The sequence below is a fragment of the Sarcophilus harrisii genome, chromosome 3 (genome assembly GCF_902635505.1).
Source record: "Sarcophilus harrisii chromosome 3, mSarHar1.11, whole genome shotgun sequence".
Classification (NCBI taxonomy): Eukaryota; Metazoa; Chordata; class Mammalia; order Dasyuromorphia; family Dasyuridae; genus Sarcophilus; species Sarcophilus harrisii.
Genome location: NC_045428.1, coordinates 197021465 through 197041820, shown reverse-complemented (window position 1 = coordinate 197041820; position 20356 = coordinate 197021465). Strand labels below are relative to the sequence as shown.

Genomic DNA, 20356 nt, shown 5'->3' with positions numbered 1-20356 from the left:
GGGGATTGGGGCAGAATAACTGAGGAAGGACAATTCAAGGAGACTGTGACATAACACTTTTTCTCTGAGCTCTTTAGTCTTACCTAACCACTTCCTGGCTTGTTTAGGAGCAGTCAATGTCAGAAAAAGAGTCTTAGTCTATATACATATGTGTGTGTGTGTGTATTTGTTCTTTTCATAGAAATGCTACCTAAACAAAGACAGGACTGTTGAACTTTATTCAGAGTCCTTCTTCTTCCTCCACAAACAGTCCTGTTATCTCTATAATTTGGAATTTTTATAAAGTGCACATTTATCTTTTTTTTTTGTTGAGTTCAATCAAATCAGCAAGCATTAGCCAAGTGTTGGAGTGTGGTTTCCTGTAAGGTTGTGTAAAGTCCTGTAGAACACTATTCACTGGGGCCACCTAATAATGTGGTCATTTCAGGCTTCCCAGTCAAAGAACTTGAGAAAACTGTCGGAGGTCTGACAAAGGTGATCACTGTTTGTTTTTTTTTCAACAATTATCAGATTATTCTGATCAGATCGGAGTGGATCCTAATAAAATGGAACAGTCAGAAATGGTATGTAGCAGAGGTTGTCCTTGATATAATAACTTAGAAGGAGGGGTTTGGATTCTGGCTCAAAAAACAGTTCAGCTAATATTTGTACTGTCTTGAAGAAAGAGTCTATGTTTGGGATTTGCATTCTCTTTTTTTGTTTGTTTTATTCTGCAGGTTGTTTTATTTTTTTATTTTTTTGGATTGTTTCTTCCTCCAATATATACTTTCTAACAGCTTCTGAAATATTTTCATTATTGTTTCCTTATTTTTCCCAGTGTTGTTTTTTTTTGTCAGATTGTGACTTTTACAAATTGGTAAGTATTTTTCTTTTTTTTAATTCTTATTTCCTATGCATGTATGTGGCCTGTGATTTGTTTGGGGATGGGTTAGGTTTTTTAAAAAATATATTTGTTTGGTTTTGATGGGAAGGGGAAAGGAAGAGGACAATGATTGTGAGCGAGAACCAGCCACATGGCATGGTACTAACAAAATAGCATTAACTCTGAAATCAGAAAAACTGGTTTTAGATCATTCCTTGGAATTCTTTTTCCTGCCAGGTCTCTGTTTTAAAATGTAAGTATTCCTGATAAGTACAAGGAATTAAAACAGGGGTTCTTCATATTTTTTGTGTGTCATGGACCTTTTTTGATGGACTGGTGAAGTCTATGAACTCTTCTTAGAATATTTTAAGTAGTATAAAATAAAATATAGAGGACTACAAAAGAAACCAATTGCACTGAAATAAGTTAGCTATATATATGCACATATATACATATTACAATCATATATACACACATGGATTCATGCATACAAAATCAAGGTTGAAGATGACATGGGTGAAATTGTGTCCCTTTAATCTGTAAACTGAAACTGTGTCCCCTTTGCTCTGCAAAAGAAGAGAGATTTGGGTGTCTCCCAGAGTCCAGAGAGTCTGGGAGAAGGCATATTTTCTGATAAACCCTTTTCCTGAGACAAGTAGCTTCATTCAATTGTAAATCTCAGGCAAATCACCCCCTATGGATCTTTGGATAGGTTGATCCCCATTCATCAAACTTTAAATTCCGAAAAAAAAAAAGCCTTTAAAGTGATTTTCATTCAAACGGTAGCTCCTGGTCTAATAATCAGCTCAAACTGCCTGTGGAAGATCTGCTCATGAAATAGGTTTCTGTTAACTCATTCTTTGCAAATTTCTTCATTAAGAGATTTGCCCTGTATACTTATTGTGTATCTAAGTTATATTTTAATATATTTAACATCTACTGGTCATCCTGCCATTTAGGGGAGGGGGTGGGGGGGGGTAAGAGGTGAAAAATTGGAACAAGAGGTTTGGCAATTGTTAATGCTGTAAAGTTACCCATGTATATATCCTGTAAATTAAAGGCTATTAAATAAAAAAAATTAAAAAAAAAAAAAAAAAAAAAAAAAAAAAAGAGATTTGCCCACTAAGAGAGAGCTTCTTAGTGAAAAATAAAAACTTCCTTTTTGCCAGACTTTGGGGTTCATGAATTTTCTCATTTGAACCTACATTTCAGAGCAGAGGGGACCTCTCCCCCTTCCCACACAGCATCCAAGACACTAGGTTAAGAACTTAAAATTAAATGCATTCATTCTGAGGTGTTAAATGGATCACCATCTTCTGTTTTTATTCTCAACAAGGGTAATCCAAAATAAGACCCTTTGATATTTGCAAAGGAAGAAAAGGGAGTAGCAGAGGACAGTGTTTTAAAAAGAAAGAAAAATCTCAAAAAGGGGAAGTAAAAGGGCTGAACAGGAACTTCAAATACACCCCAATTTTGCTCAGGCCCACTGATTATGACAAAAGAGGGATTGGACCATGCCTTTTACATAGAAAAATAGATCTCTGTGATCTCATCTATGTGGATACTTCCCATATCAGGATCCATCCACATCTCCCCTTATCCCATTCTTGCACTTGGTTTCCTATGGATTCTGCAGAATATATTCTGCCACTAAGCTGGAGAACTTGTGCTATCTAATGTTTCCAGGATATCAGTTCAGTACTAATAACTGCCCACCTGTTGTTGTTCTTCACTGCTACATGACTTTCCCAATTTTATGTCTCACAGATGATGGTTCTTGGACCAGATCTTGTATATAGGTTATTATAGGAAATCAGTCTTTGACAAATTGTGCTCCCCTGAACCCTCCCCCAACAATCTCTGCTGTTCTTTGTGTCACATGCACTGATGGGGTGAGGAGTGCAGATGAAGAAACAGTATACAATTTCCGAAATGCTGCCCAGCCATCCCTCAATTTATTCAATTTCGGCACCCATTTGTCGTCCATCTGCAGCACGTTATATATTATGTCATTATCTTGCCAAGAAAAATTGTTACTTTTTCTTTCTGGTAGCACCTGATAACTTCAAATAATAGGATGCTTTTAGGGAGGAGAATGAAGAATTTTTGTGACAGCTTCTTTGTAAAAATAATATTGTTTCACCCTTGATCTTATTGGGAATTAATACAAATAATCTTGCTTTGGGTTTTAGATAGATACTGCTTATTATTTTAAGGAAAGATTCCTTTATCCTTACATACTCTAGTGTTTTTAATAGTAATGGACGCTATATTTTGTCAAAAGCTTTTTCTGCATCTACTGAGATTTTCATATGATTTCTGTTGGTTTTGTTATGGATATGGTCAATTATGGCAATCGTTTTCCTGATATTGAACCAGCCCTGCATTCCTGATATAAATCCCACTTGGTCATAGTGTATTATCCTGTTGATAAATTGCTGTAATCTCTTTGCTCATATTTTATTTTAAAATTTTGCATCAATATTCATTAAGGAGATTGGTCTATTATTTTCTTTCTCTGTTTTGGCTCTTCCTGGTTTAGGTATCAGTATCATATTTGTGTCATAAAATGAAGAGGGCTGGAACTCTGGAAAAGTATACTTGAAACAAGGATACTTACAATAGGGTGTTTATTCAGTGAAATTGATGAGATAATGGTTCTCTAGTTTACATATACTTAGTACTTAGTATGGTGATGTAATGGTTCTCTAGTTCACATATACTTAGTGTGCTGTAAGCTATTTAAGGGCTGAGAGGACTGGAAATGAGACATTTCATCTTTGACCATCCTCCTGGTAGCTCTCCTACCTCCTGCACTCCTCCACTAAGATCAAGGCTGGTCCTGAAATCCTCCAGAGAGCTAGTCCAGACACTGCAATAGAAGGAATTTGGCAGTACTTCTTCTTTACCTATTTTTCCAAATAGTTTACATAGTATTGGAATTAATTGTTCTTTAAATGTTTGGTAGAACTTACTTGTGAATTTTTCTGACCCTGGAGATTTTTTCTTGGGAAGTTCATTAATGGCTTGTTCAATTTCTTTTTCTAAAATGGGACTGTTTAAGTAATTTATTTCCTCTTCTGTTAATCTTGACAATTATTATCTTATTTAATTCTCAAAACAATCCAAAGAGGTAGAAGCTCTTATTATTCCTATTTACAAAAAAAGAAACTAAGGCACACAGGTGAAGTGGCTTGTCCAGAGTCATTCATCTAGTAAGTATCTGAGATTAGATTTACCTGAATTATTAGCTGAATGACCCTGGGCAGATCTGAACTCAGATCTTCTTTCTCATCAATGTTTTTGTCTTCATTGTTTTCATTGGATGGTTTTGAAGACAAGTATAATTTAGTGGAAAGAGGTCTAAATTTAGAACTAATGCTATAGCTGAAATGAAACAATCAAGCCAGGTAATTCCAGGATTTTGAATTTAAAAGGTTCTAACATTACTTCTGTTAGAGTTCAAGGGGTGTCCTCAAAAAGTTGGGGTTCCAGACTGGTGTTGTAAGATGCCTCAAAAAAATGTGTAGGCTCAGACCCATCTCCAAGTCAAGGGGAAAAGTTTATTATAATTTTAATGCCAATTAAAGTGGGCTATATTATAAAAGAAATTAGCAAAGAACCAAGGGTAAGATAAATTTATAGGAAAAAGTTAAAGAAACCAGGTGCTTCATGTCACTGATACACTAATTTTATGGTCCAGAAGTGGAATGGATGAGTGATCTGATTCTGATTTTGTGCACAATTGCAATACCCATAATTACTGGGCAGAGCTCATTTCTTTAGGCCCAAAATGTCATTAGGTCAAGTGGCAGACACCCAATTTTGTTCTGTACCTATGTGCAGCTCATTACTGTTGTTCATTAGTTTCAGAAATTCTGTTATCAATATCCAACAGGCTGTTATCTGACAGCCAGCACTATTCATAGCCATACATCCTGGTGAGATAATGTAAACTGAGGCAAGATAATTTATAGGAAGAAATATATCCATTCCAACTATATCACTCCTAAGGCCAGAGGCGCTTAGGGTTATTGCTATATCTCCCCTTCAAAAGCTAGAAAAACTCAAGCTAGCACCTAATTATCAAGAATAATTAGTTATAGGAAACTACCATGTGGTCTGTTCTCTCTAGTGAACTCCAGTTACTATCTATCCTCGCTTTTCCTCTCTGCTATACCCATCCTGCATTCAGTGAGTTTCTAATTTTCTTTCCTTGTTTTGGCTCTTCTGTTAATCTGGGCAATTTACAATATTGTAAATATTTATCCATTTCAGCTACATTGTCACATTTGCTGCCATACAGTTGAGCAAAATAGCTCCTAATTATTACTTTAATTTCTTTTTCATTGGTGACAAATTTACTCTTTCCATTTTTGATGCTGGTGAATTGGTTTTTTCTTTCCTTTTTCTAATCAAATTAACCAAAGATGTATATATTTTATTAGTTTTTTCAGAAAACCAAGTCTTAGTTTTATTATTTAGTTCAATAGTTTTCTTAGTTTCAATTTTATTAATCTCTTTGAGTTTCAGAATTTCTAATTTGATATTTAATTGGGGGTTTTTAATTTGTTTTTTTCCTAGCCTTTTTAGTTGCATGTCCAATTCATTCATCACCCCTTTCTCTATTTTATTTGTGTAGCTATTTGGAGATATAAAATTTCCCCTAAAAACTGTTTTGGCTGCATCCTATAGAATTTGCTATGTTGTCTCATTATTGTCATTCTCTTGGATGAAATTATGGATTGTTTCTCTGATTTGTTGTTTGACCTACTCGTTTTTAAGAATTATATTAATTTTCAATTGGTTTTTAATCTACTTTTCCCTGCCAATTGTATTTTTAAGGAGTTGTTTTCTTCAGTCAATTTTTTTCTTTCCTTTTCCAAACTGTTGACTCTCTCTTGCATGGCTCTCATTTTTTCCTCATTTTTTCTTCTGCCTTTCTTAATTGCTTTTTAAAGTCTTTTATGAGCATTTCCAAGAAGCCCCTTTGGGCTTGAGAGCAATTCATATCACTCTTTGAGATTTCTTCTGTGGACATCCTATCCTCTTTTGAGTTGGTGTTTTGGTCTTCCTTATCACCATAATAACTTTTTATGATCAAGGTTCTTTTCTGTTTCTTGTTCATTGTCTTTCTGTTTCTTTTGGTATTTTCTCTCTCTCTTTTTAAACGTTTATGGTCCAGCTCTGCTCCTGGGATAAAGGGGGCACTGTCCAAAGCTTCTTGTGCAGTTCTGAGCCTTGGCTTTGAGCACAGGGACCCCTTGTGTTTATAGAGGGTGCTTTTTCAGGAAATAGCCTGTCTTCTGAGCTGGCACTGGAAGCCAGGTCTGAGGGTTTCAGTTGCTGATTTGCTGTGATTAAGACTCTCTCACCAGCTTTTCCAGGGTCTGTTTGAGCAGGACTGAACACCCTTTTCAGTCCAGTAAGACTGATCTTTCTTGAAGTTTTTCCACTTGATCTTAAGCTGGAGAGTGGTTTTTTTTCCATCAGATTGTGTTCAGAGGCTTGATTTCGTGTGGTTTTCAAGGGAAACTTGAGAGAGCTTGATTAACTTCCTGGCTTCACTCCACCATCTTGGCTTCACTCCTGGAAGACACCTGCTTCCAGTAGGATCAAAGAGTATCTTCAGTTTCCTCAGTTATAAGTTGAAAAGATTTGAACAATGATGCCATCTCATTCAAAATCTTATTTTTGAATTGATTTTGTTGTGATTGTTGTTAATTTTGTTTTAAGTAGCATAATGGATAGAGCACTAAGCATAGAATCAAGAAGACCTGAATTCAAAGCTGACCTTATATATGTACTAACTGTGTAATTCCAGGCAAATCTCTTCACTTCTGTTTGCCTTAGTTTCCTCATCTATAAAATTGAGACAATAAGAATACTTACTTCCCAGAGTTGTTTGTATAGGTCAAAATTTAATAATATTTGTAAAAGTGCTTAACACAATACCTAGCATATAGAAGTACTATAAAAAGGTTTATTTTCTTCTCTATTTTTTTACCCTTGTTTTATTTGCATTTTCAGCTTCATTTTTGGTCAGTCTTTTAGTAGTAAGACAGTAAGAAATGGCCCTTAAAAAAATTCTGAAGGAGGCAGATATTATGTCAGTGATGTTTACTTCCCATTTCAGTGTTCTTTGTCACACTTATAATATCTTCTGCCTTGATCCTTTTATTCTTTTTATCTTTTCTCTATGAAAATCTACTTTCAGTCAGCAGATTCATTTTAAATATTTAAATGACAGTTAATAGTTTAAAGAACTGCTCCTTCTAGGGATGTTTGCATTTTAAAAGTTGAATAATCAAAGAATTTTCAGACAACGATGCAAGAGAACTCCTAAGAGGAATCCTTTTTTAAGTATAGGACTATTTTGCAGTTGGGTACCCCAAGACACGAGCTAACTACAGCTTTGTGTTTTCTTTTTTCTTGGAGTATATGTTCTGCTTTAGGAATAGAATTGTTATTTACTTTTAAAATCCTGGAGCCTTGTATGTTGCTGTCCAGGAATCCAGATATAAGTGAGAAAGTCTTTGGGGAATATATCCAATAGAAAGGCAGAAGTATGGGAATAAACATTTATAAAGGAACTATTATGTGTTGGGCACTGGGCAAAGAAAGCACTTTAAAATATCTCATTTGATTCTCGCAATGCTCTTGGGAGATAGATGATACTTTATTTTCATTTTATAGATAAACTGAGGCAAGGGAGTTGTTCAGAACAACAGCTTACTAGTAATTGTCTTAGGATGGATTTTGAACTCAGATCTTCTTCACTTGTGGTCCACTGAGCCACTTAGCTGGAAAAGACTCCCTTGTACAGAGTCTATGATAGACCCAACATGCATCACATTGCTCTTTAGTTGGGTTATATTATAAAAAGGCTTTAATGTATTTAACTAGCAGAATATTTCCTCTTCAAATATTCCACTGCCTCCTTTATTGTCCCATCCTGCAAAGTTGGATTTGGTTATCATTGTCATAAGTTTTCTAATTCAGCATCAATAATACATCCTTCTTTTATTATCTGTCATATAATTATAGTTCCTGAAACCCTTCAGAGATAATTCATCTATGTAGCAAGATGACTCCCTCTTTTTGCCTCCCAAGCTCTTGAGTATCTTGTATTTCATAGAACTTTGTAAATAAATAGCCCTGGATATTTGATAAGCAAATTTGATATTTGTCATATAAGAGGTGGTGATGTAAGGGCCAACTAATTTTCCTATTGCCATTTTAAAATTCATAGATTGTAGGTAGATGTTTTGATCTAATTGTAGTTTCAGATAGAAAATCCTTCAGCCTGGTTTTCAGGAGATCAGGTAAGGAGTCTCTCTCTCTCTCTCTCTCTCTCTCTCTCTCTCTCTGTCTCTGTCTCTCTCTCTTTCTCTGTCTTTCTCTCTCTTTCTCCCTCCCTCTCTCATTTGAGGATAGTATGGAAAAACAATTTGGAAGCCACATTCTTTTCAACCATTTTGCCATTTCTTATGATAGAAAATTAGAATCCACTAAAACGTACAAACCTTTCAACCCAGAGATTCCATTGCTAGGTATATATCTCAAGGGATCCATGATAGAAAAATGTTTCCATATACACTAAATTATTTCTTAAAATAATATTGCTGTTACTGTATACAATGCTCCCTTGGTTCTGCTCATTTCATTCTTCTTTTTTTCGTGCTAAAATCAGTGAGTTTATAATTTCTTATAGCATAGTAGTATTCCATCACAATCATAAACCACAAAATGTTCAGCCATTCCCCAATCAATGGGCATCACCGAAATTTCCAATTCTTTGCCACTTCAAAGAGTATTGTTCTTCCTTTTCCCCTAATCATCTTTAGATATAGATCTATTGAAAGTATTGCAGGGTCAAAGTGTATAAGTAATTTAATACTCTTTGGGGATAATTCTATATTGCCTTCTAAAATTATTGGATCAATTCATAGTTTTACCACTAAGAATATTGAATATAGTAACAAGCAATTTTATTTTATGAGCAACTTTGAATAACTAAGTCATTTTGACTATTATTGATACTTATATTAGTTACAAAGGATATGTGAAGGAATTGTTATCTGCATTCAGAAAAATAACATAATACAATTATATATAGAATTATTTCAGTGTGTATGTGTGTGTGTGTGTGTGTGTGTGTGTGTGTGTGTATAACGGTAGCCATTTTGGGGGGAAGGGAAAAAAAGAAATTTACATGATAATTTACTATATTTTTAAAGGAATAGCAAGTTGTACATAATAGATTTGCAGTTTCATGTTATTAAAATGATTGTTTTACTTCATAATTTAAAAATAAAGTAAAAATGAATACTAAAATAGTGTATCAATTTTATATTTTAGAGTAGCAAAGAACTAGAAACAAAGTAGATGCTGATCACTTGGCAAATGACTAAATAAATGTTGGTACAATGTATTACAATCATTGTAATAGATTTTTGCTCTGCTATAAGAAATAACAAACATGATGGGTACTTTTTTATTGGGGTTTTTTATTATTATTTTAGCTTTTTATTTACAAAACATATGCATGGGTAATTTTTCAACACTGACCCTTGCAAAACTTTCTGTTCCAACTTTTCCCCTCCTTTCCTCCACCCCCTCCCCTAGATAGTTGGTAGTCCAATACATGTTAAATATGTTAAAATATATGTTAAATCCAATATATGTATACATATCTATGCAGTTATCTTGCTGCACAAGAAAAATTGGATTTAGAAAAAAAGAAAAAAAACCTGAGAAGGAAAAAAATGCAAGCAAACAATAACAGAAAAAGTGAAAATGCTGTTGTGGTCCACACTCATTTCCCATAGTCCTCTTTCTGGGTGTAGATGACTCTTTTCATTACTGAACAATTGAAACTGGTTTGCATCATCTCATTGTTGAAGAGAGCCATGTCCACATGATGGATACTTTCTGTGGTGTTCTCTTCTTTAAAATATAATGGTTCTCTGGGGGAGGGCAGGTTTCTCGGGAAGGTTTTCTGGAGGCAGTCTTAGTTTCAGTTCAGAGTAATAATCACTTCAAATACAGCCAGCTGATAAAATCCAAACGTTTATTTCTTATCTCTTTCCAAGCCCGGTTACCTTTCTTAGAGGCCTATCTCTCTCCTTGGTTCCAGGAGCTCTTGCCGCTAATCTTTTGCCTCTGCCAGCTTTAGCTTCTCTTCTTCCAAATATCTCCACCCAGCACCAAGGTGGAAGATGGAATGAATCTGACTCCATCTCCAAGAGTGGGCTTATGGGCTTCCTCCCAGAGTGCTCTATGGCCCTAAGAGCTTCTCTCTTATATGAGCTCTCTAAAGGTGTGAACACAAATATTGTTTCTTTTTTTTTTTAAATTTAATAGCCTTTTATTCACAGGATATATGCATGGGTAACTTTACAGCATTAACAATTGCCAAACCTCTTGTTCCAATTTTTTACCTCTTATCCCCCCACCCCCTCTCCTAGATGGCAGGATGATCAGTAGATATTAAATATATTAAAATATAAATTAGATACACAATAAGTATACATGACCAAAACGTTAACAAATATTGTTTCTATCAGTTCCACTTAGTACCTTGTTTCAAGTTCTGGGCCATAACATCTCCTTGTAGCATCAGATCAATCATACTGAGCCATGCTAAATTAGATAATTATTGTCTCTATCAATTCTAATGACTTAACAGTTTGTAAGGATTCCAACAACTTTCCATGGAAAGACTTACATGAACTGATAAAAAGTATCAATTAGAGTCAAGAAAACACTAAACACAATAATTACAACAATATAAATGGAAAGAGCAATAAATAACAGACTAACAATTAAAAATAAAGGTTGCAAAATTACAAAGAGTAAGCCAAAATCCAAAGAAAAGATAGTGCCAGTAGTAGCAGTAGTGCCATTCCATTGAGATGAGAACAAATTGTCATTTTTTTCATGTATTGATAAATTTTGCTGATGTTTTTCCTTTAAAAAATTATTTATGATAAACAGGGATTCTTAATGGGATCCTCCACATTTCCTTTCAGGGATCCATGTATAGATTTTGGGAAGCTTATGACTTTAAATGGGAAAAATTGCATCTTTATTTTCACTAATTTCTAACACTAGTATAGTATTTCCTTCAATTATTTAAAAACATCATTCTAAAAAGGGATGTATTGCCTTCAACAGACTGTTAAAGGGATTCATGACACATGATTAGAAGGGTAAGAACCCCTGTAATAAGAACCCCTGTGATTTAATATCTGAAGAATGGTAAGAAAAAGTTGGGTTCAAAAGAATATAAAAACAAAAACTAATTCTAATTATCTATAATATCTTTAATTATACCTATTAATTTATATATTTTACATACTTTGTATCTGTTGTATCTATTATAATTATATCTGTATATTTTAATTTTTCAAAATAATATTTATATAAAATTTTAAGTTTTGCAGGGTACTTTACATTTACTTTACATTTGATAACCTTAGTACATATAAGGTCCAAGTTCACAATTAATCTGCTAATTTTCCTTTCCTCAGAGGAGATTAAAACTGAATTTATGGGATAATTAGGTGGTACAGTGGACAGGAGTGCTGGCTTGCAATCAAGAAGATCTGGGTTCAAAAATAATCTCAGATACTTATTGGCTGTGTGATACTGGGCAAGACATTTTACTTCTTTGTTTCAGTTTCCTCATCTGTAAATTGGGGATAATAATAGCATTTACCTCTCAGAATTGTTGTGAGAATCAAATGAGATAATTGTAAAATGTGTAGTATAGTGCTCGGCACATAATAAGTACTATATAAATGTTAGCTGCTGTTGTTATGGACAATACAAGCAATTTCCCTCCCCCAATAATCCCATTTCCCATTTATGAAGAATCATGAAGTTTTATCTAGCCCACAAATTAACACTCAGTGTAAGGAACACATTCAGCTAGGTTGTACAATGGGCAGATAGAATGCTGGACCTGGAGTTAGGAGTATTTGAATTCAAATCCATCCTTAGACACCTATCAGCTGTGTGACCCTGGACAAGATGTGTCTCAGTTCAATAAATATAGCCTTAGTCTGCTTTCTGACTGTTCTTCATCTGCTGGACATTTTGAAGTGGATACAATCTTGACAATTCGAAATATTTTCCCCCTATTATTAGTCTTCTGAAATTACTTATTACTATTGAGGATATCACTAACCTGATAGTCCCCTAAGTTCTCAACTTGAGAATCATTCTCCACTCCTTGTTCTCTCTCATCTCACATCTTAATTGTACCTCTATATCATTTCCTGTGTCTATTCCTTTCTATCTTGCCATTGGCCATCACACTAACTATTGTCCCATTGGGTCTTACTTGGGCTATTACAATAGCTTTCAGAATAATCAAAACTCTTCTTTCACCAACCCATTCTCTAGACAATTGCCAAACTACTTTTTCTAAAGCAAAGGTCTGACCATGTCACTCTCTTGTTCAAGTAACTCCCTTGGCTCTGGATTATCTCTAGAATCAAATACATATTATTCTGTCATTTAAAGTCCTTCACAATCTGGCTCCATTCTACCTTGCTATTTCCTAATTACTTTTTTCTCCCATACAGTCTATGATCTAATCAAAGTGGCCTTCTTATTGCTCTTCACACACAAGCCATCTCCCATCTCTGTGCCTTTGCTTGTAATTCATTCCTTCTTCACTTACATCTCATATTCTCTAGATTCCTTCAAAATTCATCTTAAAGGCCTCCTGGTACGTGAGGCCTTTGCTGACCCCCCTTCTCCCAGCTATTAGTCCCTTCCTTCCCTTTTTTAGTCAAATTACTTTTTTTCATTTAATATAAACTTATACATGTACATATTGTTTCCTCAAAAGACTATAAGCTCCTCAAAGGCAGACGCTTTCATTTTTTTCACTGTATTCCCTGTACCTGGTCCAATGACTAGCACATAATATGTAATTCTTTTTTTTTTTTTCTTTTTTTTCTTTTTTTTTTTTTTATTTAATAGCCTTTAATTTACAGGATATATACATGGGTAACTTTACAGCACATAATATGTAATTCAATGCTTATTGAGTAATTGATTTATTACTAGTTGTGTGACTATGAGCAACCTTCTCAGGTCCTTGATTTCCTAATCTATAAAAGGGATTTAATGATATCCATATTTATGGCAATATTTATTTTATAGTATTTTGTGAAATTGAATCATGATGATATGTGTAGAAAGCTTTTCAAATTTTAGAGCATCATATAAAATGTCAACTATTTTTTATTATTGGTCCAGTTAAAATGGGAATATCTGAACTGAGCTTACATATTCTTGAAACCAAGGAAGACTGAATTTCTTAGCCTGCCCAGCCTCAGTCACTACTTAACTCTGTTTATGCCAGTAATACGTAAATCCTCCATCTCTGGGATCTAGCCAGCAACCCATTTTCCCCCTCCCTCACTTAGCTGTGGGTAGAACAATGTGCCTGTTTCCTGATTTGGGTGATAAGCAAAATGCAAATACATTCCTTATAATCCATGTTCCTGACCCACTTGGTAGGAAGAGGAATGGTAGGTTATTGAGGAGGACTCTTTGTTTAAAGCTTGCAAATTAAAGCAAAGACAAAACCTCACTTTTTCCCTCATAAGAAAAACCATGAACAAGGTAAGAGCTTTCACATTTTTAAGGGTCTAGAAAAGTCTTTTGGATCATTGCTTAAAGGTGCCAAAGTAATGCTAATTCTTAATAGTTCAAGGCAAAGAAAAATCTAAGGCAAAAAAAAAAATCAGAAAGGTTGTGCCTATCATTCATTTACTTGGTAATTTTCTTTATCTAGACTGAAACTTTGATATCATAATTTTTCAAATTCTCATCTGTCTTGAATCAGTCTTGATTAATGGGACAGTTTGAGTTATTTAACTCCCAGCTGTAAAATTTGGTCAGTAACACTTGAAAAATTAATGTTTTATACACTCTAAATCAAGGATTATTAATCTGATGTCTGTGAATTTGGTTTATTTATTTTTAATATTTTGATAAATATTTTTAATGTAAATGGTTTTCTTTGAAATGATATATATTTTATTTTATGTTTTTAAAATGCCAGTATTTCTAAGGAAGACCCATAAGCTAGACCAGACTGCTAGAGGGGACCATGGCACAGAATAATTTGGTCCACATGCAAATGTAGGGTGTTAGAATTCTCATTTGTAAAAACAAGAAATTTTCTTGAGTTAAGACAACTTCCTTTTTAATCCTTTTCTTTTGTATAGCATTTTGTACTTCTCACAGTTCTTTCACACAAATTATCTAATTTATTACTAGTTTGTGCTTTAAATTAGATGTGAACTTGCTTAGTGCTTTTTCTTTCTAAGAAATCTGGAAATAAATTGAATGTGTACGTGCTTAATGTTCTTAATTCTTTCTAAGGAATCTGGAAATATATTGGATGTGTACATGCTTAATGCTCTTAATTCCTTCCAAAGAATCTGAAAATAAATTGGATGTGTACATGCTTAATGCGGTTAATTCTTTCCAAGGAATCTGTTAATGTTTTTATTAACATTTCTAAAAAGTGTGTTCCTGTAATGAAAATGAGGTCATGTCTGTATTGTGTTATTTTGTTCAAAACATTCAGATAACTGGTGGTAGATTAAATCATTTATATAAGTTTCAATTGACTGGATAACTTAGGCTAAATTATTGATCTGGTACCCCATTTCTGGCAGTCTTATTATTTAACAATAAGGATTAATAATGAGAGCTGCCTCAAAAAAAGGATTGGGCTGCCCCAGAGTTAGTGATTTCTCCCTCCATGGAGGTCTTTAGTTATAGACTGGATTTAACATTTATCTGTTAGAGAAAGGGATTCCTCTGAAAGTTTGTGTTGGATTAGATGGCTACCAAGCTTTTCTCAATTCTATGTGATTTAATATTCATCAATATGTTTGTGTAAATTAATTAAGCAAATACTATAGAGATGGATTTTTTGTGTAATACAGAGAATATTTGTCTACATGGAAATTATTCAATACTGTGGAGGAAGTACTTATATAGTTATTATATTATGGACATATATTTTTATATATGTTTGTATGTGTGTGGTTTTGTTATTGTTGTTAAATTGTTGCAGTTCAATCTGATGCTTCAGAACCCCATTTGGGGTTTTTTTGACAGATAATGAAGTGCTTTATCATTTCTTTCTCCAGCTCATTTTACAGATGAGGAAACTAAAGTAAATAGGGTTTAATGACTTGCTCAGAATTACACAGCTAGTAAGTGTCTGAGGTTGAATTTGTACTCAGTTCTTCCTGACTCTAAGCCAGTTATTCTAGAAACTATGCCACCTAGCTGCTTGTGTATACATGTATACATGTCTGAGTATAAATGTATATGTGTATGTATATACATATACACACTTATTTATATACATGTATATAAAGAAGAAGAGAGAGACAGAGAGAGACAGGGAGAGAGAGAGAGAGAGAGAGAGAAGAGAAAGAATGAGCTCTGATCTTCAGTCTGATAGCAGAGTTTGCTTCACTGGGAGTTTCCCAGACCTATAAAATCACATGTCTAGATCACAAAGAATAGCACATAAAAAACTACCTATAATAAATATCAACAAATTTTAATATTTAAATGGTTCTCATAAAATCACCTTTGAATGAGAAACATGTATAGACATTAAAGTAGAACATGGCTAGATTTTAATAAATGATGTTTTAAATGATTTTATATTTCTTTAGGATGATGAGATGGACCAAAAAACCATCTTAGAAGAACTTCTCGTAAAGAAGTCACAACAAAAGAAGAAAATGTCACCAAACAATTACAAAGAAAGACTTTTTGTCCTGACAAAAACACACCTCTCCTACTATGATTATGATAAGATGGTAAGCCTATTTTTCTAGTTTTTTTAATTCTTTCACTTATTTTTGCTAAACTGAAGTATCATCCTTGAATGTGTGTCAGATTTCTCAATTTGCACAGTAAAGATAATTTCAAATTTCCTTACTATACTACTTTTTTCAGGATCAAAATAAATTTATTTCAGTTTAATTCTTAAACAATATGATATAATGGAAAGAAGTCTGGATCTAGAGTCAGAGCTGGGTTTAAATCCCATCTCTGGCACCTGTGAGACATTTAGAAAGACTTGAAACCTCTCTGGGATTTGATTTTTTCAACTGTAAAAAAGAAGTTGGACAAGATAAATTCTGAGATCCCTTTAATGCTGGATCTATGATTCTCTGACCCTAAAATTCTGTTTAATTTCTCTGGATTTATGATTCTCTGATCCTAAAATTCTGTTTAATTTCTCCTTATTATAACAATATTTAATCAGAACAATGGCTATTCTTTCACAATTTAAAAGAATAGAACTACTATGATATAGAGTGATGTTAAGATGGGAGGTTTGGAATTTGTGGCATTGCCTCTTGACTCTTGTGGATAGATTAACTACTGGGTTCAAAATATTGACTGCTATTTAATTACTTTGTTGAGAACTTTAGCTAGAATTTTTTTTTCTCTATCAACTATCATCACCAACTTAATTAGTTCACTGATGACAATTATTGTTGACTTTTCATAACATATTTTTACTGCTTTTCCTACATCAGGGAAGCCTTTTGAAACCCTCTTGAAACTAGTCCTAGTAGAAAATGCTTATCTAATTGAATTGAGTTGATTCAAGGATCTCTTAAGAGCGGGAAGTTCTTCAGGGGTGGGGAGTTTCAGAAGGCTCAGTTCCAAGCATAGAACGGATGCAAAGGGAAGAGGAAAAGGGAAACTAAACAGTTCTCCACCTTATTGTGAGCCCTTTCACTATGTATTATTTTATTTAAATACAATTCCTATAATCATAATCTCTTTCTCTCTGTCTCTGTGTGTGTGTGTATATGTGTGTCTGTGTGTGTGTGTCTGTCTGTCTCTGTCTCTCTCTCACAAACACATACACACTCTCAAGTGCAAGTTAAAAATGCATTCTGGAGCCAAATATAATGCACATTTGAATTATCTACCTCTTTATTCTTCTCATTACTGTCTATAGTAGCTTGAGGTATAACTTTTTCCAAATCATTTTTCCTATTATTGTAAAGAAATTTTTATAAAGAGGTCTGTTGAATATTTCAATATCAACTTCATCAAGTGATTTCAATCATAAATGCCAACAGCCCTCCATTTATCTGTGCACTTGTATGTTTTAAGCACATTTTGTCATGTCCACCTTTCAAAAAGAAGAATGGGGCTGGGGAAAACTATTCTTCTAAGTTTGATATAGTTTTACTCACTTGAAGTTACCTTTTCCATATGAAACATGTGCCCAAAGCTAGAAAGACTTTTATATTGGGAAGAATTTTTTAACCTGTTGGGAAGAGGATATGTTTAATTTTTCTAATTAAATGAGCTTTCTACTCATCTAATAGTAATAGTAATTGTCATCATGCTCATTATCTTCATCATTTCTAACCTGTGTAGAATGAAAAGCTTTTGAAATATAGAGATCTAGTGGAAGACCTCAAAACCACATGAGAACAGGATAAGATCTATATCATCCCTGTCATCCTGCTTATTATTGGAGTTTCCCCAAAGTTGCTTTTAATGGGCCAACAAAGACAAATTTATGACTTCATGTTTTTATTTGATTATCTGAAGCAGTTATTTTATCCATTTTCACAATAGTCCATAGATCACTAAATATAAAATATATTAGAAGACTAGTAAATCTTAAGAATACTTTTTCTTGAGGGCAAGAATGATAATAGTAAAAAAAAACTTGGTCTTATATTCTTGGCACATAATGGTAAATTGTACCGAGGTTATTGTGTATTTTTTTTTGTCTTGGAATTTAGAAAAAAGGCAGCAAGAAAGGATCGATTGATATTAAGAAAATTCGGTGTGTTGAAAGAGTGAATCTTGAGGAACAAACCCCCATGGACAGACAATATCCATTCCAGGTAACGTCAGATCAAGTATGAAATCTAATGGAGAGATCATTAATTTCTCTCTATTCTTCTGAAATAAAGTTTCTGGAATAAGGAATGGCTCAGCAAGATGCTTATTGAGGATTATGTTCAAATTTGGACTGTCTAAGAAGGCATTTTCCTGGCTGGAAGTAAGGAGGAGGAATGAGAACTCTTGAGGATTATCAGTATTTTTTTTTTGTGTAACTGATGTAAAGGGTTGAAACTCTGAGTTGATGCACTGAGGTCAGACAACCGAGCACTTAAGGCTAATTACCAATTCGCCAATACTCTATTAGTATATGCTTGGAAAATGGCCCTTCCCACTATTCTGTAATGGTTCAATCTTTTGGTGTATACAGAGAATTGTGGGAAGGATTAGGGGGTGGAGTAAGATAAGCCAAAGTCACTTTGGCGGTAGACGAAGAGAAGGAAGGTTGTGGAGATCCTGTGTCCATCCTGTTCACTTCTACCCCTAAAGACCAAGAATTTTTTATTATCCTGACTCCACCTTATTCTAAGGCATCCAGGATGCTAACTCGGTCTTCACAAACCAGGAGTAAAAATTAACCAAAAAAAAAAAAAAAGGAACAACAAAAGTCAACCACTCATAGATGTCCTTTCTTGAAACCCAGCATTTGTGCAAGTTTGTCTTAGCCTGCTTATGGAGTGTCTTAGTCTCCACATCCATCCCTACATGCAAACTTGTCTGAAATAACAGAGAGGCCAGAAGAGTTTAAACCAGTTTGAATCAGCTCATAAGAGCTCATTAAGTTTTCAGTGTGAGCATTTATAACTTACAAATCATTAAACAATACAAATCAGGGCTTGATTTATTATTTTATTGATTGTCTAGATTTAAGAAAGTGATAGAGGCAAAGTAAATAATTCGGACTGAATTTAAAACTGTTGTGTGACTATTTGTCTTCCTCCAGAAGGCTGGTTATAAAATATTTATTGAAACACCACTGAAGGAAGCAAACTTAAATAGCAAGGGAAACAAAAACACTTGAAATATTACCTATTGGGAATCATCCTTTGATCCTGTAATGCTAGGATTCTTGACCTCTTGGGCATCACGGATCCCTTCAGTAATTTTATGAAATTTATGGGCCCTTTCTCAAAATAGTGTTTAATTACCTACATTCATAATTGAAGGGATGCTAAATTACAGTTCAAGGTTAACAAAAATAATGATATGATTTTACCCCCACCTAAGTTCTTATACTCCTTGAAATCTATTCATGGAGCTCTTGGGGGTGGGATGGGGAGGGAGGGTCTATGAACTCTAAGTTAATTTAATCAATTCTAGGTTAATAATCCATGAAAATAGTGTTGTGGCTGCAACTTAGTTTGAAAAACCTATATTCAATGCTTACTAAGGGCAAGGGGTAATGCTAGGAAAAGTATATATAACAAGCACAAAGGAGAAGTTCAAAACAAAGTGTGATAAGGCATTTAAAAGGGGAGAAATGACTTTAGCAGAAGAGGGGAGAGAAAAAAAAGATATTTAAGAAAAATCAGGGTTAACTACATTTACAGGAGAACCATTCTTTTTTCCTGTGCTATCCTAAACTTTTGAGCTAGAGGGGAAGATAGGAATTATCTAGTTCAAATTATTATTTTATAAACAAAGAAACTGAGACCTGGAAAAATGAAAATGTGAAACTTTTCAAAGTTCACTTTCATAGTGGGGTGTTTTTGTGATGTCATGCATGTGGATCCCTATTTCAGCTGTGAAGACCCAAACTCATCCACATCTTCTTTGCTGTTTTTGTCCATGCTGTGTAAAACATAGTATGGATATCACATGGGCTATCTGTCAACTAATTCTTGCTCATGCCACTTCCTTGATCCTTATTCTTTTTCCAATACATCTTTTTACTCATATCTTTAATGTTTCTTCTCCTGCATGATTCTTTGTTGATAATGAATTACAAAAAAAAAAAAGTAAAATTTTGAAACTTATTCAAACTCACCAAAAGTTTTTTTTTGTTATTCTTTGGATAACCTGAAATATTAATTTTCAGAAGCTATGACATTACATTATTTGAAGTCATACAACATCACTGAAATACTCTCAATGTTAATGAGAGCTTTTATTTCTCAGAAAAATTTGTATTAATGAAACTACTACACACTTTGTCAAATGCAATCAATCTGTTCTCTTCCTATTCAGTTCTGGGTCCAGTACATTAAACAATCCATGGTGTCTGTCCAAAATAGATAATCAATCCAATTGTATATCATCGTCTGGACAATATACATTCTTTATCCGCTTGTTTTTTCATGTATGGTTTGTTGGACTAAACTTTTTCAGCAATTATTGATTTCATTTACTTCTTCCATTCTGTCTCATAATTTTTATTATTACATTACAAGTGAATATTTTGTTGTTTTAATATATGTACAAGAGATCACTTCAAGGTAGCATTTTACTCTATTGAATTCAATGGTTTTTTTTAAGTCTATAAATAATAAGTACAATAGGATATTGCACTCCACGACTTTCAGTTGATTGTGCAACTGTAAAAATGTTTTCTAT

General features: G+C 33.8%; 1 protein-coding gene across 4 annotated transcripts in view; it reads left to right on the top strand.

Annotated features, from left to right (window-relative positions):
• The first annotated feature begins 412 nt into the window (after positions 1 to 412).
• The window catches only part of BMX (BMX non-receptor tyrosine kinase), an 84175-nt gene continuing 64231 nt past the window's right edge, over positions 413 to 20356 (top strand). For 3 of the 4 annotated variants that reach the window (XM_023501238.2, XM_012547097.3, XM_031958967.1), the window contains exons 1-3: positions 413 to 563; positions 15592 to 15738; positions 17701 to 17805. In XM_023501238.2, coding sequence (XP_023357006.1) covers positions 546 to 563; positions 15592 to 15738; positions 17701 to 17805 — 270 coding nt within the window. In that variant the 5' untranslated portion in view covers positions 413 to 545. Of the gene's footprint in view, positions 564 to 13339; positions 13508 to 15591; positions 15739 to 17700; positions 17806 to 20356 lie in introns of those variants that run through there. The other variant, XM_031958966.1, reaches the window with a different exon arrangement.